The sequence below is a fragment of the Anneissia japonica genome, unplaced genomic scaffold (assembly GCF_011630105.1).
Source record: "Anneissia japonica isolate Jap-2015-1 unplaced genomic scaffold, ASM1163010v1 scaffold287750_len332794_cov232, whole genome shotgun sequence".
Taxonomy (NCBI): domain Eukaryota; kingdom Metazoa; phylum Echinodermata; class Crinoidea; order Comatulida; family Comatulidae; genus Anneissia; species Anneissia japonica.
In genome coordinates, this window is record NW_022723669.1 from 209,942 (window position 1) to 233,896 (window position 23,955).

Consider the following 23,955-nt stretch of genomic DNA (forward strand, 5'->3'; position numbering starts at 1 on the left):
ATACATTTTATAAAAATATATAAACAATAAAAATTAAAAATTTAAGAAGTTCAATAGTAAAAAAGGCATAATTTAAAAGATTAAAAATATTAAAATTTTCAGATGATTCAATAAAAGTTACTTTAAAATTCAGATTTAAAATGCTAAGGTATATTAAAAAAAACATAAGCAAAGCTCTTCATAGTCAGTCGGCTAACAGAAAAGAAAGTTAACAATTGTAAAAATTCTATAGTAAAATAACCATAATTTTAAAGTTTGGCATTTAAAACATTTTTCAGATGATTCAGTAAAATTTACTTTAAAATTTCAAATTGCAAATGATAAAATGAATATAAAATATGTCCGAACAATTAATGAGCTCATCATACACCAAAGATAATAGAGATTCGCAAAGAGGGCGCCTTTTTTGTAATGAGCTGAATCAAAGAACTGTCTATTCTTTGGCTGAATGTACGACGCCTTGTTTAACATTATTTGCAAAGTTCTCTTTGACCTTATAGCGTGTAATGAAATGAGTTGAAGCGTTGCTTGCGGTCTGGAGAAAACAGTTCGATAAATATCATACATATTACTGAAGATAAATATTTTACCGTGAGTGTTACACAAAATATCATTAAATTATTAATTACTATCGACCCTACCCTAGAACTATTACTACTGACTGTAGGTACGCTAGTACGGAGAGGAAACCTACGACAATGTGCTAATGTTATAGATAGGCCTAAGCCCAGCGATATACGGTGTTAGACCGGTTCGGCCGCGATATACCTGTATGGAACGCCAAGTAGACGCAAAACTGTGTATGCTGTATGTGTGTGTGTGTGGTTAATCTATTGCTGCTTCCTGCTACTGTCCATGGGCGTTGATCGGTGGGGGACACGTCCTCCCCCACTTTGTACCAATCTTCTATAGTTAAAACCCCACTTTTCAAAGCGAGTGGAAAGAACAACAATTACAAATGCCTGTCATGAATTTTGTCTATTCACTTGTGCTTGTTCCAAGTGCGGTGCGTATATTCAGACCAGTGTTGAGTAAAAACCCAATTATTTGTACATTTCGTAACCATCTCAGTAAACACTCCATTGATTTTTTTATGGGTGCAACGGTTATCAGAGGCTAAATTTATTAAACAATTATTTTATACAGCCTTTGACAAGGATAGGTCTGTGTATTTCACCTTATTTAAGTAAGTAAATAACCTTTTATGTTTGTGAAATGGGCCTAGATTTGGGCCTAGATTTCTAACCTTAATAATTTTGCATTCTGTTTTGCCGACTAGGTCTATGTATTGCCCACAAATTTTAGCGATTTTATCAATCAAATTAGAAAAACTATCGGGGCAAACAGCAAAGAAATATTACCGATGACCTATTGTGTGATATAGGCCTATAACATTTTGACTTTTGCATTACCAAACACAAGGGTAACTTTCTTAGGCCAAGATGTCCTGTATGAGCGTCCATCGGCTTATTATTTTCAAACAATTTCTAATTCATGAAGGGGTCCACCCCCTCCAAAACCCTCTCTCGGCTCGCACCTGCAGCGCTCTGATGGTGCTACACGTCACAGTACACCTCTTTTCCTGTGCCTTCAAATGTATTCCTCAGGGGCGGATCCAGAGATGTCCAAAAGGGGGGGGGCCGAAATTTAGGCCGATCGACACAACAATGTCCTAGGGGGTCTGGGGGCATGCCCCTGCGAAATTTTTGTGTTCTAGACGCCCGAAAATAACATTTGAGGCGTTGTGGGCTATCATTTTTTTCTTTTTTTCCCCCTTTTTTTCCCTCCCAAAAGGGGGAGGGCGAGCCCCCCCTAAATCCGCCCCTGTTCCTTGAACAATTTTGGCCCCCAATTGCGATGAGTTGAGAACCACTGGACTATAGAATTGGAGTGACTGTTTTTCCACGAAGGAACAAGGTTTATCATTTGCTTTTCATGGTTCGAATACGTCACAAGATCAGTAGATAATAAATCATTATTTTTATGAATGTTTGTTTGCACGAAATATGTAAGCGGTCATGATTATGATTATCAGGATAATTTGAAAAAAATAATGATAAGTATTTCTATGGCAGATTCAAGGGGCCCAGCCAGCCCACCCTGCCTATTTTTTTCAAAATTTAAAAGTGGAGAAAAAGGAAAATTATATTTAAATTAAGTCTGAGCAAGGAACAGTTAAATTAGGCCTACTAGTTTAACTGTTCCCTGGTCTGAGAGTGCCATTTCCGGCCAACTAGAGGTGCTATAATCATAAAATTTTCCCCCACTGTATTTGAAAATGTAGTGTGGATATAAATTTTAATTGCATTCCTTAAAATCAATTACATACGACTTATAAAAGCCATAGACGCCAGAGCTTCCGGGGGCTTCGCCACCTGGACCCCCACCGGGGGGAACTAGGTGGCCCCCCTGGCCCCAACCAGGACTTCCTTATTTTGCAATTCGTCCCCCCCCCCACTTTTCGCAAAGGATTAACGCCCATGACTGTATCTAGTATTTGTGTTGTATTATCAGGTATTTATGCTGCAAAATAATTATATGGAATGTGGCTTTAATTTAAGCAATTCAATGACATTAATAGGCCTACTGCGATGAGTTTGCGAACAAAAGATAATGGATTTTATTAGGTTCGTGTAAGTTAATAATAAGGTTTTAAGATTCATATATTTCATTTTATCTATTTGAAACAAACGAACAATGGATTTTATTAGGTTCGTGTAAGTTAATAATAATGTTTTAAGATTCATATATTTCTTTTTATCTATTTGAAACAAACGAACAGTGGATTGTATTAGGTTCGTGTAAGTTAATAATTATGTTTTGAGGTTCATTTATTTCGTTTTATCTATTTGAAACAAACAAATTTATATGTTGATAATAAAACCAAAGGATTTTATTATTTTCATATTACCGTGTCGATGCATATTATTGAAGAATAAGAATGTTGATAATATTAATATACACGTACTGCCAAATCAGTACAGCACAACTCCTACCACAGCCGAAACCTATTGTACATGTAGACCAGCACCAAGACAAACAACCCATTGTGCACTCATTGTGGGTGGCTTTTGACAGGGGTGGCATTTCACAGAGGTGGCTCTCTTCCGATTTCCCTCAATTGCATAATTAAGAGAAGCTATGATGTTTTGCATTTAAAGTACTAAATGTTTATGCCTAGGTAGGCTATACCCAGTTTCTAATTCATACACAAAAGAATAAAATAGGTCTGATACAAACAACTCTTACCACAGCCGAAACATATTGTAGACTAACATCACAAATATCTCATTGTGCACCCCACCTTACAATGGTATGATCCATTGTTGGGTGGCTTTTGACACGGGGGGAGGGGGCTCTCATCCGATTTCCATATGGCTCTATAAATATAAAATAGGAATATTCAAGAAGAAAAACTGTCCATTTAGGGGGTGAACAATTTCTGTGGTAACCTGTGGGCCCGGTCAGTTTCTAGTGTTAGTTGTGGTGATGTCCAGGGTAGTGGTGATGGTAAAGGTTACAGTGAGCAAATTATGGATGCTTATATTATTTGCTCACTGTCACCATTATTTTTGATCAGTAAGCCTATAATAATAATTGATTATGTTTTTCATTAATCTTGCTGATAAAGGCTATCTAGTCTTCTATTGAAGTTGTTGAATTTTTTCTATATGCTGTAAGAACGCGTGTGGAACATAGACAGCAGAAGGTACCAAGTTCGAATCCCGGCTAGGGCACCTTTTTTTTTCAAATTCACAGATGATGATAATAATAATAATAGATGGATTTATATAGCACAAATAAACGAGGTCTCTACGCGCTAGACAATAATGAAGTCAAGAACACAAAAAAAAAACAAGCCGGAAAAAAAACAAAACAAAACAAAAAATACCAAGCCTTCCTCTTTAATATTTGAAATTTATTTATACAGCATTACTCCAAGATGTTTTAGATTTTATCTCTTATCATATCATTTATATGATACTATAATATTGTAATTCAATAGAAGTTCTGTATCATGACAAAATTCATTTACTAATTTCTAGAGAACTGTGAGCGACATGTTTATCCAGATTTTCATTGGCCTGTGTGTTGTCTGCTTTCTTCTCTACCTTTTTACTCGGTCTGTTGTACCTGTGTCAGGGGATATAGCTTTCAGGAGGTTTCAATGGACATATATGGCTGTATACCTGCTTGCAATGAGTATGTACACTATTGGATCAATTATTTAATTAGCAGATATTTAAAAAAGTGGGAGGGAGATTGGAAATGAAGAGGGGATAGGATAGAATATGGGAAGAAGAAAGGATGTTGGAGAGGAGATGGAGAAGAAAGAGAAAAGAGGGATGGGAGAGGGATCGGAAGATAAGGAGGGTAGTATTGGTGACCGTTTTGTAGGTTTAAGTAACAAATTTATGTCAGAGAAATTGTAGTCGACAAAACTTAACACAAAAAATAACTTTTTACTTGTTAGATAAACAGTAAATTTGTGTTAATTAATAATTGCTATGTGAAATTGGAGATGACGTACTGTAGGGGGTGGTTTAACTTTATTCACTTTTTTTCATTATAATTTATTCATTAAATCCTAGTGGCTGATTGGATGCAAGGTCCATACATGTATGCCCTCTATGCAAAATATGAAATGACAACATCTCAAATCCAACAACTTTTTGTCGGAGGCTTCGGGGCTAGCATGCTTTTTGGAACATTTGTTGGTTCAGTTGCAGACAAGTAGTAAGTATAAGTATATTCTCTTTATTAACGTTTAAATCTGTGTTCATACTAGTTTTATGTGATAGCGTGTGTGTTGCCATATATGGGTGTGATATGACATCATCATGCCCATATATGTGCAAATCAAACAAATTTTTCACATGTAACTAGACTTGACACAAGTCCCATGTTATAGTTTTCCTTTATTCCAGACAGCGCCGCCAATGAGCGAATAAAGTTGAGTTTTAACGAAAAATGAAATCAAGTATGGGACACCAATTAAATTCGGTATGGCGTGCACTAAGTGCAAAAGAGTGAGTAACCCCAATTTAGGTCCTAGAACCCAGGCTAATGTAACATGATAGTTTGGACAGGCTGTGATGGTTTTATACACACATTAGTGATTTATTAATTATGTATTAGTGATTTATTAATTATTTATTTCAACAGTATTTTTGGATTCAATCCAGCCAAAGCAGTTTAGCAATGTTTATGTTTACATGTAAAATTATTTAGATCTCCACTACTATTGAGTTTAAGCATGGAGCTTAAAATTAGTTTTATAGCTCCATGGTATAAGTCATTCAGCTAAATTTGACCGTTAGCCTATGCACAGATTGTAACTTGAGTGTATACTTCCTTATGAATGCTACAGATTTATAAATTATAAATAAAGCTGCCTTCAAAATCCACCATAATTAACATAATGATATATTTATTTCCTCCAAAATTGATCAAAAACAAACAAAAGAAGAGGAGGACCAGATCTTAGTAAAATAAAAATGTTCAATCTGTTATTATAATTTAAATGATGTGAATGTTTGGCTTCCTGCTGTAGATCTAATACTCATAGTGCCATTAATGTTATTAGATATTTCATGAATAATAAATGAACACCAACATAGATGAGCTTTTATATGAATAACAATTATATTCTATTTATAGTACAGTTATGCTGTAGTACTAATCAATAGAATATTAGACCCACCATTTGCAAATTTCCCCCAAGATGTATTTAAAAAAAATATATGCATACACATATACTGAGCAGATTTTCTCAAGAACTTCCATAATTGCTATGAAATTTTTTCCTAATTACGATTGTACAGATATATACAAAAATACTACGGAAATTTATCATAGGCGTACAGTAGGCCCATAAAATAATTAATACTGTAGGTCTATAAACAACAAATGACTTGTTCACCAGGATCTTTGGTTACATATTATCTGCCAACTCATACTTGTCTGATTACTGATGAATTAAGAGAGCTACTGTAGCAGCTTAGCTCTGTTTGCTAATCTGGTGTTAGCCACTGTGTGTGCGCTGAACCGCGGAGATGTCTAGTTCCCCGTTTCAATTCACATCGCTGCCTCTCCTTGTGTTTCAGCTGGAGGGCTGAAATACAACTTAAAATAGCGCACCGTCTTTTAGATGAGACATTTTAGCCGTTGGTCCCGTGTGCATTTATGGCTCATGTGCATGTTAAAGAATGCAGCATACTCTTCCGAGTAGGGGATTGTCTCCTGGTGTACTGCCCAATCACCACCAGAAGGACCCCACTGGAAATAAGTCTTCTTCTAGACTTTCGTGGGCTGTCCTTGGTGTAAATCCAATCCAATCAAATTCAATTGTGAAAACTAAAGCTCGCCGTCATATGGTCAGTTTTTGTCTTCAAATATCCATACAGGGTAGAAATGATGGGGTGTACCTCATTTGAGTCCCAAGTCTGTGATTTTAATGTGACCTTTGCTTTAACCTGTGGTCCCCTTGGGTATCCACAGTGATGGAAAAAGAACTGGAAATGCTCTATTTCCTTTATATTTTGGGGATATTTGGGATTCTGGAAATCATCAGCCAAACACATGCACAGAAAGCATAGAAAGAAATGGAATTACCTAAATATATCCTTATTAGTATACCATGATTTAGATTGTCCCTAAAATTCCTATGAGTTGAAAAAGTAATAGTCTGTCTAGGGAATATCAAGTATCTACATACTCCTGTCAAAATGAAAAACTGAACTAAAATGTCTGTTACTAATTTGACCGTGTAGAACGCAAGCTTAAGAAAAAGTGGCCCATAAACCTTCATCCTGTGCTGTTTGTTTGACATTCTACAACTGTTATTATCCTGTACCTGTAATTTAAGCAACCCATATCTTGCACTCAAGACAAATTATTAAGTGCCCTGGTATTTTATACCTCCATGGTGCTACAATTTTTTTGTATTTACTACAGATATTTGAAGAATTTGTTTTACTGAAATGCATTTACTAACTTGAGAAGTCTATTACATTACTCAAATTTTTGGAAAAACCAGATCAATTCTCTTCATAAAATATGTTTTATGATTGATGAAAAAAAAAAAAAAAAATGTTGTACCTGAAAGGAATGTCACGGCTACACTGTGATATTCGATGACATGAACAGTTGTAGATTGTATCTGTTTAATAGCTAACGTAAGCACTATTGAAATAAATAGTTTCAACGTTGTAATGTTAAAAGCATTGATTATCCTCTGACATAAATGTAAATACATTTCTCTGCTATATGTTATATTCTGTGGTGTACTAAAAGTTACCTCTATTATAATGAGCCATTTTGTGATACAACTACAATTTGCAACTATCATAAGAATACTAGAGCGCTAACCGCAATGTATTCGATGTTGGAAATACGCAGAACTGTGTGTGTGTACCATCCAAGATGGCTGCCATAGATTTAGCCAATCAAATTTCGCTAAGCACCATCGTTTGCAATTGCGCCCTCAATTTACTCAGAAAGTTCAGTACTGCTAGTTACCCGTATGTTTTGAAACTCGAGCGTTGCGGTGTTTGGGTGTAATGTACATGATTTTAATTTTCATTCCTAAGATGCTCCACTTGGCCTCATTTTGGCTACAATAGTTTAATAATTTGTTATTACCATTACTCATTATCATTAATGAAATAATAGTCAGTCAGAGGGCTTATTAATATGTAATAATATGTATAATAAGCCTGAAGGTGGCGTTTTACTACGACGGCCATCTTGGATGGTACACATACATAACTCTACATTGCTACGCCATCTTGTCAGCACTCTAGTTGTTTAATACTCTATGAGAAAAATCAACACAAAATCAATGCACGAGTGATGCATCATGGGATTTATACCAGCCCACTGAAATTTATTAAATCAACTATGATCTTGTCTCTTTTTACCGTTTATATGGTAGTATCGCAATTGCAAATGTATGTTTTGTGATACTGTATAGCAAAGGGGCCACCAAGGGTAGCATATGAAAACTCTTTAACATGCAGCCAGTGCCAGAGCCTGTGGGAAAACTTTCCTTCCCCCTGGAGTGGCAGCAGATGATCCTGAATATGAAATGATCTTTCAGAATTTCAATTAAAAGGATAAATAATTTTGTAAGTTGTGATACAATCATTACTGTACATGAACTAATAAAAAATAATTTAATATTATTGTCTTCTTTCTATCTGGGAAGGGAATTTTTGTTTTGTGTTTTTAGGCATATTGAATCTGCCCCTGGCTACAGTAGGCTTAACGTATAGAATTATTGTACATATACATAGTCATTGTTTGTTTTGTGAATTATTAATAGTTTAATAGATAATAATCTATCAACAGATGTTTGATATCTCAGCTGATAATAAAATCAAAGAATAGAAGTGAGAATAAATTATAAACATTTATAAAACATTTATAAACATAAATTTTTCATTTATTCAACATTTATTCAACCATTTATAAACATGCATGGAAATTAAACTTAAATCAAGTTAAGTATTCACTTATTTAAATGCAAAGTTAAGTATCCACCTAGGGGTGGTCTAAAATATTGGTCTGATTTTTTATTGTGAAATTTGGAGTTTCCAATTTGCTTTTAAGAGAATCTTACATTTTGTTCCATTTTGCAATAAATGCACGTTCCATATGCAAGTTCAAAGTTCAAAGACAATTTTATGTGAAATTGAGATTCAGTAATTTGGAAGTGACTGAATATGAGCAGTGTACCCAGAATAAACTTTTGTAAAACATTTATGCATTATACTCTATTGTAATACATGAATTCTGTAGCAGATTTTCACTGAAGCATGCAAGAGTACAAAAAATAGGTGCACACAATTGACTTGTTCTTTTTAGGCTTTGAGTTGTATTCTTATTACGCGGTATTCCAATTTCTAAATTGTAGGCATATCGCTGTTGTATGTGAATACAAATTTAAAAAAATATAATATTTAAAATATACATTGACACTACAACTGTCATTACTCATCCTCATCATTATCATTAAATATTAATCATAATAATGTATGCTGTACAATGAAAATTAACAAGTGTGATTAATATCATACAAATGATCTCTAAGATTATTATTAAAGTCTCATTTTTTGTATTCACTGAATTTTATTTATACCTTGTTTTATTAAATGTATTTTGATATATTGGAGTGCAATAAATATTATAAACCAACGAACTGAACTACAGTATGTGTTGAGGTAAAGACATTTAACAAGGGGAAAATTCAGTAAGGGCCAGGTCACCCCTCTCCCTTTGGGAAAGTTAAAAAAAAAGAACAAGACTCAAAAAGTAATTATTGATTGCCCAAAATACTGTAATAATAATATGTCATTCTTATATAGCGCTTCATGCACAAAGCCTCTAAGCGCTTCACATTACTACCCCGGTCATTGAATCAAACACATATGGAACACATACTGAACACCAAATTAAATTATTAAATTAAATTATATTATTAATCCATAATATTGCAGCTATCAGCGCAGTTGTGTTGGAACCTACCAGGTACCCACTTGTACTCCTGGGTGGAGAGGGGCAACCGTAGATAAAGTGCCTTGCCCAAGGACACTAGCAATTTACACAGCAAGAGTTTTGAATCCCCGACCTCGAGGTTGGGAGTCCAAGCCACAACTGATGCACCAACCGCTTCTAAAAATGTCTCAGAGGTTATTTTCAGGTGTCTAGAAAACAAATATTTCCAGGGGGAATGCCCACGGACACCCCCTGCGGTGGACCCCCCTGCAGTGGACCCCCCTGCGGTGGACCCCCTGCGGTGGACCCCCTGCGGTAGCCCCTCCCAACTTTCAGATTGGATCTGCCCTGTTACTGCCCATGTCAGTGACTATCTTCATCCTAAAAAACTACCGTATGCATTAAGTAGGGATGTTGAACTCTCCTAAAAGCCTAAAGACACCACACCCCAGTTTTCTGATTGTTGTACTGTAATCATCATTCTATTTTACAATTTACACCTTGTATTCACTTGTCTTCCACAGTGGGAGGAGAAACAATTGTATTTTATACTGTATTTTGTATGGCCTATCTTGTTTCACCAAGCATTTTGCAAACTACAATATTTTGATGGTGGGACGTTTACTTGGCGGTATTGCGACATCCTTGCTTTTTAGTGCTTTTGAATCTTGGCTTGTTTGTGAGCATAAAAAGGTAATTTTAAATATATCATTTTAACCATAAACATAAGAGATAAGGTAACTGCATTTCATTTCATTTTGTATGTTTAGTCAAAACAGTAATAATACAAACAATAAAAATTACAACAAGCCTAAAATCAGAGACAGGATAAACAAAAAGCAAACTAAATTGCTGTATAAAGCTTCTCCTCTGATTTATGGTGAAATAAATATATATAAACGGTTTGGCGCAGCGTGAAAGGTTTGGTTTCCCAACCTTGAGGTCGGGGTTTCAATCCCTCGTTGTGCATTTCGCTTGTGTCCTTGAGCAAGGCACTTTATCTGCATTGCTTCTCCACCTAGGAGTATAAATAGGTACCTGGTGGGGTTGCTTGCTCCTGCGCTGAATACAGCAGCAACACTTAAGCCTGTGAATCCAATGACCAGGGACAGAAGTGCTTTGTATCTGCAAAGAAAGGCGCTATATAAATATATATGAATATGAATATCTATGTTTTCTAGATTGCCATTGCATACATATCTAACAATCTGGTATCTACATTGAAGTTTCATGTGACAAATACACAACAATATGAAATTAGCAGTGATGTTAAAAATGTTAAGAAAGTCTTTATTTAAAAAACATATTATTTCGACATTGTAATTACACTAACAGAATGTTTGTTAACAACAGTGTGGTAGTTTCTAATATAAACTACAAAATTTTGTTCAGTTAACACCATTGTGATAGTTTCTAACACAAACTACTGTATTTTTGTTTTGTGTTCCAGTTTGTAAAGTTTAATTACTGTAAGATAGTATTATACATATTCCAAGTATCGAAATGCACGCCATCTTGTCGGGATTCAATATTTCGACATTAATTATGTCATCATCATATTGAATCCCGACATCATCATCATTATCATCATCATCATTCCTGATGATGACATGTTGAAATATTGAATCCCGACACTGTTCAACTTGGAGTATGTATTATATTATCTTATCTGAGAATAATCAGTGGACCTTTCGGTAATTACTGTACGTTAGTTTAAGATATTTGGTTGTTTTTTGGTTTGTTAAGTCTTTTTTTCTTTTGATTTTCTGGTTACTTAAATTGTATGAACAACGTGGCACGTCTCCATCTACTACTTAATTGTTGTATACATGGCCTGGCAGGATAGCAACTGTTAGTTGAGCCATTCAAATAAAGCTTATTATTATGATTATTATTATTATTAACTTAATCTCATTTGTCAGGTTTTTTTGGGGGGAGGAGGGAGAAGTGAAGTGGAGTGGGGTGGGTTAGGAAGCATAGAGCAGTGATGAATAGTGGCTATTGTATCACTTGGGTGACACTATGCCTACCTGTACATTCTAATTGCCATTAGCATCAGGATAAAACTCTCAGACAATAGATACAGTAGGTGCTGTTGTTTTTGATGTTTTTCTAGTCTGCATCACTCAAATAAACATGGAGAAAATAAAATAGATCCATGAAATAACACACTTATTGAATAACCACACATTTGTATAGGCAGGAACACCTCCCTAGTATTGCCATAGCATATCAATTTTACGTTTTTTTTTGATAGAATTAAGCATCAAATATGTAGTATTCTGAACATTATGAATCATTGATTTTACTTTTTTAAAATAGGAAAAAACACTTAAAGCATGTGGACCCAATGGCCAGGGAAAAAGAAGCGCTTTGTATCTACAAAGAAAAGGCGCTATAAAAATGATATAAATAATAAAATAATGGTAATAAAATGTTTCCAATATTATTTCATGATGCAATGTTATAATAACTGGTTTATAGCCCAAAAGATGTTAAAATATGAAGTTGAATGAATTTTTGTTACTTGGAGGATGTTGTAATTAGGTTGTGATACAATGATTTTTAAAAAACTCTCCCCTTAAGAAGGGTTATTTGACCATTTGACACTCAGAGGTGTCCCTGTCCCTTTAATAGGGGTGTCACCTTAATAGGGGTTGGCTGTAGTGTTAAAAGATATGTTTGCCCTCGATTTATGGGAAAGTGTCCCCTTAATAAGGGTGTCCCAAAGGAGGGGTTCTACTGTATTATTATTATTATTATTATTATTATATTATGTTGTTTAGAGATCTTTTTTTTAGCTGTGGTCTCTATTTAGAGGTTTTGAATTCCAGACCTATCCACAAGACTATCATTCACACTTGAAGATGAGCTGTATTTGTGTACTTTAAATAAGTAGATGGAAATGACTCTTTAATGTGTCATCCTATACCACTGGTCTTTTTAATGAGCAGTGAGTGTTGAATCTCCATCGCCATCATTTTCTTTATTTTTTTTAATGTATTTTAGCGAGGATTTTCTGATGATCTGCTGAGCTCAGTTTTTACTATGGCAACAGTAGGCAACTCACTGGTGGCCATTTTGTCTGGGATTGTAGCTCAGACATTTTCGGATTTATATGGAATGGTGTAAGTATATATAATTAGAAAAAAATCTGGCACATACAGTACCTAAGGTACTGGCCGGGTTCAATCCTTTCTAGATTCACTGAAAATAATGATTGGATGGATGGATATATATTACTGCACACAGTGGTCCATTGGCAGTGACTTCAATGAAATAATTTATAAAAAAATATTTAAAACATGCAAATATTAGGAATTTGGGGGTGATGGGTTTTTTCTGGGAGAATCTTACTTGTTTGTGGGAGTGCAGAAGGTCATCTCGATTTCCGGGAGACTCCCGCAATTAACCGAGAGACTTGGGACCACTGCATATTAATAATTATAAAAAGGTAATTATAATAGTTTTGGCATTATGATAATGCCAATGATGATGGTAGGGATGCAATAATCTTTCTATTCAGTTTTCAGTGTTCAGTATATTTTATTGTCATTTGTAAAAAACATTTTTTTTTACATAGAAATACAATTGCAAGGGTCCGCTCAATAAAAAACATTTCTATTTTGATGAAAAGTGTTCAGAATAAGTGTAAATTCAACTACAGTATATCATTTAAAATCTTCACAGTGCTCCATTTGATGTCTCCCTGGTAATCCTTCTTATCCTATGCATGGCGATTGTTACCACTTGGACTGAAAATTACGGGGACTCATCAGGAAACCTGATGTCATCATTTTCCGCAGCCATCACATGTATAAAGGATGGTAATTTGATTTGTATACTTTGTATAACAACTTGATTTCTCAAAAGCATTTACACTCCCAAACAGTGGTAGTGGTGATGATAATGAGGATGTTGATGATGATGATAATGATGATGTTGATATTATGATGATAAGGATGATGAAGGTAATAATTATGATGATGGGATGAGGATGATGAGTGGACCGTTATGCTAAACCCCGCCCCTTGGATACTGTTGCTAAGGTCCAGCGTTAAAACATATGCAAACATGTGTGTTTGTGGGACAACATGTATGCTTGATAGACACGCCTGTATTTCCAGCCCTCTGTTCTGATTGGTCAGTTTCTGAGTTGATTGACAGTTCCATAATGATTTTAATAAGGATGATGTTGATGATGGGGATGATATTGAAGATGATGATTATGAGGATGATGTTGAGGTTGATGTTGCTGTTGACGATGAGGTTGTTAATGACGACATTAGCATTGTCCTCTTCAATGCTGATGATGGCAACAAATGTAATGCTGATGGTGAAGTTGGTAGTCATCATAGAGGAGGTGTTGATGATGATAATTATTTTTTCTCTTTCTCTTATTTTTCTCTCTCTCATAATTATTTGATGGCCATAATGATATTGCTAATGATTAGGATGGAAACAGTCTGTAGTAAAATTTTACATTTTTGTTTTAATGCAGAACCAGTGATGTTTTATCTTGGGCTAGTTCAGTCATTATTTGAAGGTGCAATGTACACATTTGTCTTGGAATGGACACCTGCTCTTGAACTTTCCCAGGCTACTGATCCCAATAATAAGGCATTGGATAAACCACTCATTCCACATGGATGGATTTTTGCCAGCTTTATGGTTAGTTGGAAATGGAGTAAAGAAAGGATTTAGAAATAGAGATGTGTAAAAAACTCTATATTATTCGAACAAAATTAAAGAGGTTCCCACATTGTGTTGGGCCCTTGGCCCATGGTTCCCTCTTGACTTTATTGTCAAATTTGTAATAAATAAATAAATAAATATTGTGAGAGTCTAACATTGTTGAGACTTTCCATAGATTAATGCTTCTGAGTGCCAGAGGTCATAAGAAATTTTAAACTGTCAAATCAATGGGAATGGAACTCTTCACTCTTCAATATTCTGGCTTCCCCATTGATGATTCTGGTGTAACAGAGCGGGTTAAGCTTGGCCCTATAGCTTTACCCCTTTTCATGGCTTGTAAGAGACAAAGTAAGGCCATAAAATGTTTTGCTATGAAGATTCATAATTCTCATTGTGTTAATATAAGAGTTGTGGTACATTATGACCTATGTTTTAATGTTATAATGTTGCCATTATATTTCTACCATTTCAAATTATATTATTTCTAAGACTTTATTTAGATTATATATTTTTAAATTGTATTTGAAGGTGGCTGTTATGATTGGTTCATCAGTGTTCAAACTCCTCAACAAAGTCATGGTTGTCGAGTCGTTCATGCGTTTTATACTTCTTGTGGCAATGGTGTCATTAGCTGTTCCAATTTTTGTACCAATGGTAAGAAACAGATGATATTGATTATCATTCGTGTAGAGAGATTTTGTTATGTAGCATGCCACTTCTTTTTGTAGCACTGTATGACGTACTGTACATTTGGCGTACCAGACCAGGACCAGTATACAGAAAGACATCATAAAGATTATTCAGTTTACGGTGAAAAATTTCTCTGCCCCCAAAACATCATCATTTCATCATTTCATCATTACCATGGTTGTGATCTTCATCATCATTATTACTATTATCGTCTTATGATTATCATCATCATTTTTATCATTATCATCATATTGTGCATCGTAATCATTTGCATCACCGTTATCATTTTTATCAATAAAATATTGTTCATAAATTTGTTTTAAAACATTTAATTTTTATTTTCTTCTTTGCCTGTGAATACTTTGGCAGAATTACTGTATATTGTTAAATGAGAAAACAAATGTACTGTAAAACAAGCTTTGATCAGACCTACTGTAAAACAAGCTTTGATCAGTAGGGTAAGAATGCTCTAATCTTTAGCTTATTCATAGCTATGTCACCTGCTAGAGGTAATATTTTGATTGGTTAAACACTTTGGGTACTTGTGCACATAAACTTGCAAATATGGATAATTTTTCATTCATTAAGAATGCTCATGTCCATCATTTCTGTTGTAATTTAATATAATCCAATTAATTTTATAATAATGGCTATATTTTTCTCATTTCAGAACCAGTTTGCAGTGTTTATATCATTTCTGGTATTTGAAATGTGTGTTGGTATTTTTTGGCCAGCTTCAGGTACAATGCGAAGTAAATATGTTCCTGAGAAAGGTAAATCATTGCATACAATTTCACTTGTTGTTTGTTTGGATATGTTTTTCATACAGGGACTATCTTTTTGTTGCCTAGAATTTTGTATAGAAATAATATGTTGAGAATTTACGATTTTTCCCTCTGCTGCAATTTCCTGTGAATTATTGTAGGTTAAAATTTAAAGAAATAATATTTTTAAAGAAAACTACATTTTCTTTTTATCAAAGAATGCAGCATAACACAGTTGGTTAATCAATAAAACAAAATATGTATTTAGCAACACAGGATGGAAATGATGATGATGAACGATTCAATAAAAACTGTGTTGTTTGATTTCAGCTCGTGCAACAATTATGAATTTGTTCAGGATTCCGTTAAATTTGCTCGTCATTGTTATATTACTACAGGTAAACTGATATTTTTTCAATTTAAAGCATGGAAAACTGAGCAAAATTGAAAATAATTTGTCACTAATAAGCCCTATCATAGTATGTGCATGAATATTATATATCATACATGAAATCATATAAACAAAGTTTTATATGGCTTATAGCATCATTTTCATTTTAAAATATCGTTATTAAATATTCTTTGTGTTCACAATATATAGTAGCTGAACGCTACAACCAGTCATAACTATTAGTAAATATATAAAATTTAGATCAGATCAATGTAAGCCCTACATTGTGTAGATTTTTGCTTATGTGATATGAACTTTGTCATGGTCATGAGCAGTTGAAACTGTAAGATGGTATATTTAGTTTTGAATTAACACACATTTTTTATTATGCCAAATTAATATGACAGGTTTCCTTCGATTTTGTCTGGAGAACAAGGCAACTTGATAGGATCAAGTAATTGTTTTTGGAAACTTGTACAAACCTTGGTATAACATCAATTTGGTGTTGTTAAGTTAGCCGTTAATACATTTTATAAGAAAAAACGTTCTGATATTATTTGTCATTTGTAAAGTGTTATACATTATTTAGTTTTTAATGTTCGGTCATGAATGAATGAAAGAAATCTCTTATCTTATTTATTCTAGGATTTAGAAATGGCAACCATCTTTAAATGCTGTTGTTTGTTCTTATTTTCTGCTTTTATTGCACAAAGTTCATTATACAGGTAAATATTTCATTTTGAAAATATTTCATTTTATAATTATTATATAAAAATTATAATGCTGTACTCTAAAGATGACACTGGATGCTCCCAAGTGAACGTGAATGTGATGTCAGATAGTCCGAGCATGCTTGAGCTAAGCGTGTAGGTCTTCGTGTAATCTACTAACCAACTAAACACAAGAAGCAAATCAAAATACATTGGTTTTAGCAAAATGGAACAATGAATTTGGCGAAAAAATTGAAATACCTGCACAAACTGTGGAATAATCTTCCCACAGATACTCACAGTTAATAATATAACTTTTTTTTCTTGATTCTTGAGTTTACCAATTTTCATTAGTTTTTGTATATAATTTCTAAATATTTGTTTATATTTTAAACATGTTTTAACTGTTAACTGTACCTTAGGGAAGAACAATGTCAAATTAATTAAGTATCCAGAATAAAGAAAGAGTTCTACCTATCTATCTACCACAGTAGATTCACTTGGTAGTAATTCATTTCTTTTCTAGCAGTTTAAAATTGTATGGCCTTATGGGCAAAATTGCTTCCCATTCACTTCCATATCATTCTTCTAATATTTCTGTGGTCCACCTCTTTTCACGCTCACTGTTATCTTACCTTCTAATAATTTTTTCATCAAGAACTGGTGCAATTTTTGGCCAAAATATACTTCTCAAAAATGAAATCAATTGACTAATTCATAAACTGGTGATTTAATCTGGCTTCATTAGTCCATCTGTACACTTTAAAAACTGATATGTTCCATTTTTTTTTTCCAGAATGGTTTCTTCTAATTTTGATAGCAGTTTAGGAAAACCAATTCCAGTCACAGAACCTGATATTTCATATAAAGATAATAATAAAGAAGATATTGAAAAAAAAGATTTTTATCTTAAAATTTAGACGACATACACAATATAATGTATACCGCACAATAGCAAGAGTTAAACACTTAAATATTTTATGCTTTAATTGTGTGTTTGTTGACATTTTTGCCATGTTTTGCATATTGTTTGATAAAAAAGTATGATAATTAGTACTAGATTTTAAAAAAAAATAGGAGCCTATATTAACACAGTCAGCTGATTTTTTTAACATTCTGTGATATACTTTTAGCCCCAGAGAGAGCATTATATAATATATGTATGTACAAATAAATAAATAATATGAACAGTGTTCAGTTTTAGGAACAAATGATGTTATAAATGTATCAGGCATAGGCCGTCATGAAAAAATTTACAGAAGAGTTGCGTGACAAAATATCTCCAGCGAAATTCGAACCAGCGATTTTGCTGACAAGGTGAATGTCATACCTTACCTTATCTCTTGTCCATAGAGACCTATCGGTATTCTCACAGATTCTATCCAGCCAGATACACTTCAATATAAGTATACTTATCATGAGGACATATCACATTGATCTTAAGTGTATTATCTGCCTACTTTGTAAAATGAAATGTGTATAAAGCGCCTTCTATATAAGAATCTCTAGTGTGAAATCAATTGCCTTCAATCTGACTAAAAATTTTCAACGTAAACTCCAGTGGCCCTGTTAAGATCCGCCCTCTCTTCTTTGTGTGATATCAAAACTACTTTAACCATAGCGCGGAGCCAGCTTTAGATATTTCAAACTCCTCACAGTCTTCGCTGTTTCCAACAAACAGTTTCTTTTTAAGTGTTTCCGTTTTGTACCTTGGGGATAATTGCCCATGATGGCTTTTGGAGCGTCAATAAGTTGAATTTAATTGAAGGCATCTGCTTATAGAGTAGAACTGGTTTAAAGTTCTGGTTGAAGCAATTTTTTTCACACTTGCAGATTCTTCTAATAAGTTTTACCGAACGATGGTATAGAGCCCTGTTATTCAACTCCTGGTCCGCCAAAGATTTTGATCCGGCCCGCACAATATTATAAAAATAAATCATTTTCCCGGCACATTTTTAAAGAGTGCCCTTTCCAACCATCTAGAGTTGCCATAATCATAAATTTGTTTACCTCGGCCCCAGCATTTTTGGTATATTTTCTTCCCAGGCCCATTCTGTTTCGAATCCACCACTATAAAATAAAATGGATGGGGCTAACATAGACACAATTTATGTCGGCCTACCACTGATCTCTACAGATTGGAACTGGCCCCCAGCTTAAAAAGGTTGAATACCTAGGGTATAGAGGATACGCCTACATGCAGGGGCCACGGCAGAAGCATTTAGTTATTGGTCAGACAGGAGTTATTTTTTATATTTCGTTATTTTAGTATTTATGTAGCGCATATTCCGTTCTGGTCAATGGGTCCACATGCCTAATTGTTGCTGCCTTTAATCAGTGCAGTAGCAGGCAACTCCACCAGGTACCCATTTATACTCCTGGGTGGAGAGAAGCAATGTAGATAAAGTGCCTTGCTCATGGACACAAGCGAAATGCACAGCGAGGGATTGAACCCCTGACCTCGTGATTGGGAGACCAAACCGTTTCCGTTGCACCAAACCACTTCCACAAAGGAGACACACCAACCTCAGCCCCACTATTGTTGAGGCCGAGTTTGAGATTTTTTTCCTTGAGAATTTAGCACTTCTGATGCTCAGAAATGGCACTCTCAAACTTCAAAAATGATCTCAGCAAAATATTGGTCAGGCAGCCATCTGACCTACCAGACCGCTTCTGTTGCCCATGATGTAACATTTTGTATATAAAAGTGTATAAGCATGCCTGTCCCCTCAAAAAGGAATATGATTATAGTGATTATATTGTATAATTAATTTTTTTAATTGAAAATCGACTGAAATATATTTAATTAATTTTATAACTTTAAATGCTTTTGATTTGTTTTTATCATAGGCCTTCTTGTGGCAGTTGAAGAATGTAAAGGTTAAATATTGGGTTGCAATTTAAAATTAAAACTTGCCATGATAAAAATATATAATAATAATAATACACAGTACTTTCTATTTTGTGCTTAGGAATGTACCAGTTACCATTTAACATAATTGATTTAACTACAAATCGACTGAAATATAATATTTCATGAAATTTAAAACTTTGTTTAAATGCTTTTGATTTGTATTTTATCATAGGCCTATTTGTGGCAGTTAAAGAATGTAAAGGTTAAAAATATTGGCTTGCCATTTAAAACTATTGATACCTGCCATGATAAAAACGTAACAATAATACACAATATTTTCTATTTTGGGTTTAGGAATTTACCAGTTTAACTGTAAATGTTTTGTTTTAATATTGTTTTGTATGTAAGAGAATACGTATTATATGACCTAAAGAGTGATACCAATTCACAAGAATAATGTTGAATATTTTATCATATCAACGACAACACGTCAGCAACTGACATCTGTGCTAATAAGCTAACAGGTGCCATACAAGTATTGGAAAACAAAATATGTATTCTCTTTTATAATGAGAGTGAAAAATCAAGCTATATTTATTCAACTTATGTTTTGTATGTTGTTGCACTATGGTACTACTGTATGTCACTCTTGTAATACATTAAAAAGTAGCATTATCCAAATACCGGTACCAACTTCATGCCAATGGCTACCAGATGTCTTGTTACGATGGTGGTTACTTGACCCAGTACCAGTACCAGTTGTTTGGTGAATTTCAAAATGATTCTTATTTTATACCATTTTAATAATTTTCTTAACATTAGTCTTTCATATGCTAGCTTTTAAAACAGTCAAAAGTAATAGAAATTAAGCTTTGAGGAAGGAATGAGTAGTTTATAATTATGTATTAGCTTTTATTAAAAATTCTAATTTGGAACCAAGCTCCAACGAGAGTTAATTAAATTACTTTTGCAATAACATAGAGGCTGAAAAATGCTTTACTCAGTCTTGAGGTCAAGTGCAGCAATGATACAGATACAGAATTGCAGAGTTGTCATTGGCGATATTGGTTGGGCTTTCTAATTGTAAATACATTTTCCCCTGAATGTGATAAATTCGTTATCACGCATAGACCTTTGCTAAATGCGTGAAAATTTATGATCACGCATGTGTTACTGAAAAATGCGTGTTTCATCCAAAACTTTGAAATGCAGGACCGTCCCGCACGATGCGAGACAGTTGGTAACTATGCACCACCAATATCACCATCGAAAATTGGTTTTATTAAAAATATAAAAACGGTCATGCAGTAATTTGAGTCATTAGACTATTTTCGTGAATACTTAATTCTTTACTGCGTTACTATTATTGTACTTCACACCAAAATGACCAGGCTACACAAGTTATACCGGTACAACAGGAAGTATTCCTTTATTCATATTTTCGCCGTACACACACAGCTCCGTTGCCAACGGTTTCAGCGAGGATTACCTTCAAACAAAGGAATACAAAGCATTTGATCAATTACTATCAGGCAGGTGGTCGCACACACATTACAACCCACGTCACAACATTACTAAAAATTGATCATTATAACTATTCATGTTTTGTTTGTTTAAGTAATGAAATGTTTGTGTACTGTAGTTGAGGTGTTCAAATAAAACATAATGTACATTGCAATCAAATTGTACGTACGTGGCTTTATTAAAAATAGGCCTACTAGATTTTTGTTTATGTAGGCCTACTAGACCGGTATTCAACAAACACTGAAATCGTTTTAAAATGTTTGCTGAGATGTCGGAGCGCCAGGCAAGGTTGCCAGATAGTCGACAGGCTTCACGGCCAAACACACGCCATCTCACGGCCAAATTCGGCCAAAAATTTTTTCAATATCGGCCAGATTTTAATCCGATTAGAAGATAGTTATGTGGGTACATATTCATTTGAAATACTGCAAAAATTACAGGAAAATCAGGGGCCGAAAGAAATTCAAATAATATACATAGAACAATGTTAAACTTCTTTTAATTAATCTATCACCATAAAATACATGCCCAGCTACATCATAATATTAAATAGCAAAGGCCCTATGTTCTTTAGTTGCTGACGCCCGAAAATAACCTTATGCGTTTGGGCGATCAATTTTTTTTTTCACCACTCCCCACCCCCTCCCCCACCTAAATCCGCTTCTGCTATTTAAAATCACATCATTAAGACTGATCTAAATTGATTTAAATGTATTACATAATAACGTACATTGTAGTCGATCTATAGCAAACATTTTAAGGTTCTGTTATTGGTCAACCCGTTTCTCTCTTTAATTAGAATGAATTAAGTTACATAGTTAGGTAACACAAACTGGCGTTAAAACAAACCTATGAAAACTTCAATAAATACTTTTTATCTAAACTTTCTAAATTCGCCTCTGAATGTTATTGTCGCAGTACTTAAAGCAATAAATCAATGTTGCTATCAGAATTATCTTCTTCATTCTCATATGCAACCCAACTCCAGAGTCTCTGCAACACTTGCTTGAAATTGGAGGTGCCATCGGACCCGGATAAGCACATCGAGCATTTATATATGGCGCTCTACATAAAGAACACTGCAGCACCTAGTGCTATACAATTCAAGTGGGCAATAATAAATCAATTAAGTACAGTATTTAATTTATATTCAAAAGAAATTCAAAAGAGATAGAACCTCCACTAGAATGGAACATATACAAAGACACACATATGGTACAAACTTGCATTGAACTTCATAAAAAATATGTATTTCATCTGAACATTTTAAATTATTAAATGTAACTTATCTTTTAAATAAACTCTCTTACCTCACATCAGCTAAAGCGGGAACATAGATTAAGTGTTTAGTGCAAACAAAGGTACATGATTCAGGGGCGAATCCATGATTTGGAAGAGGGGGGTTCAAAACGTTTCCAAAAATACCCAAAATGAAAGGGGGTCCTGGGGTCCTCCTATGGAAAATTTCCCCCTTGAATCCGCCACTGTATGGGGAATCTTTTAACGCTCATGTACCTAGGGTTTTAAAACAAATACCGTATAGGCCTATACTCACGTATAAACGAGGCTTAAAATAGCAAACTACGATCGAAAAAAGGGGGTCGTCTTATACGCACGACATTCAGATTTTAGATTTTTATATTTATATTCATGTTCGTCTTTTGTGCGGATGTTCGTCTTATGTGCGGATCGTCCGTAAATCTGGTTTTCTACTAGGCGAATTTATTCACGCGAATCCAAAGCGTCGGCTTATGCACATGCGCATTCACATTCCTATCGGAGTTTTTGAGAAGCGAAAAAATGCGCAACCAATCAGAGCTCATGAAACGAGCCGACTCTTTGAATCGCGCGAATAAATTCGCTTAGTGAAAAACCAGCTTAACACGCGAACTTACTACTGCAATGTAGCAACTAAATGTTGTATCAATGAAAACAATTTTAAATATGGGAAAAAACGACTTTGGTGGTGAAGATTTAAAAACTCATAAAATGGTATTATTTGAAAGATTACCCTTGCATTTGGCTCCATTTATCCAGCTAGACGCAGTATACAGGACCACAAAAAATTAGGAATTCCGAACATGAAACAGGGAGTCGTCTTATACGCCAGACATACAAATATCAACCAAAAATCTTCTAAAACTCGGGGGTCGTCTTATACACGGGTCACCTTATAGGACCTACGCGAGTGTATACAGTATTATTACGGAACCCTTGCGGAAGTTCGGGATCCCGTCACATTTTAAACGGTTTGTTGTAACAATAAACTCGCAAGACTGCTCGCGACTACTAGATTCTACAAGTGCGTGGTTGGCTGGGTTGTTTTGGTCGGAAAGGAGAAATTTTCTCTGTGAATTGATTCTCGAACGAGATAAAGAAAGCTCCCTTATGACTCAAGCTACTGTATACCGTTTTTATATTTTTAATAAAACCAATTTCTTCTTATTTGAAATACGTTTTCCCTTGATTTTGTGATAATTCGTTATCACGCAAGTGCTAAATGCGTGACATATTTATGACCTCGCATGTGTTTCTGCAAAATGCATTTCATCCAATATCACTTTGAAGTGATGCGTGACGGTTGGTAACTATGGCATAGATAACTGCCGGGCCCTAGGTAAAATAGGTAAAAATGCACCTGATTGGACATAGAGACAGAGCCTCTAGTGGGGTCTACTCTGAATGCTTATACGTTCTGAGGTTTTTTAAAACAGATACGGTACGGCATTAACGCTCTGAAATATCTAAAAAATATTTTGTTAAAAAAATTAAAGAATATTGAGAACAAACTATGGTCAAGTCATGTTATCGTTTAGGGCCTATTAAGCA

The 23,955-nt window shown here is 34.4% G+C and overlaps 1 protein-coding gene across 2 annotated transcripts; it reads left to right on the plus strand.

Moving 5' to 3' along the window:
* The first annotated feature begins 407 nt into the window (after window positions 1-407).
* On the plus strand, window positions 408-21,280 carry LOC117112327 (molybdate-anion transporter-like). Of its 2 annotated transcripts, none has more exons than XM_033255399.1 (12): window positions 408-591; window positions 4,047-4,203; window positions 4,593-4,737; window positions 10,023-10,191; window positions 12,508-12,626; window positions 13,189-13,325; window positions 14,000-14,169; window positions 14,722-14,847; window positions 15,554-15,656; window positions 15,978-16,045; window positions 16,684-16,763; window positions 17,545-21,280. In XM_033255399.1, the coding sequence occupies exons 2-12, from the start codon at window positions 4,062-4,064 to the stop codon at window positions 17,666-17,668; spliced, it is 1,383 nt and encodes a 460-aa protein (XP_033111290.1). In that variant the 5' UTR covers window positions 408-591; window positions 4,047-4,061; the 3' UTR covers window positions 17,669-21,280. The 2 variants fall into 2 exon arrangements, with proteins under 2 accessions (XP_033111290.1, XP_033111291.1); XM_033255400.1 differs by lacking the exon at window positions 408-591 and adding an exon at window positions 1,105-1,186.
* The last annotated feature ends 2,675 nt before the right edge of the window (window positions 21,281-23,955 follow it).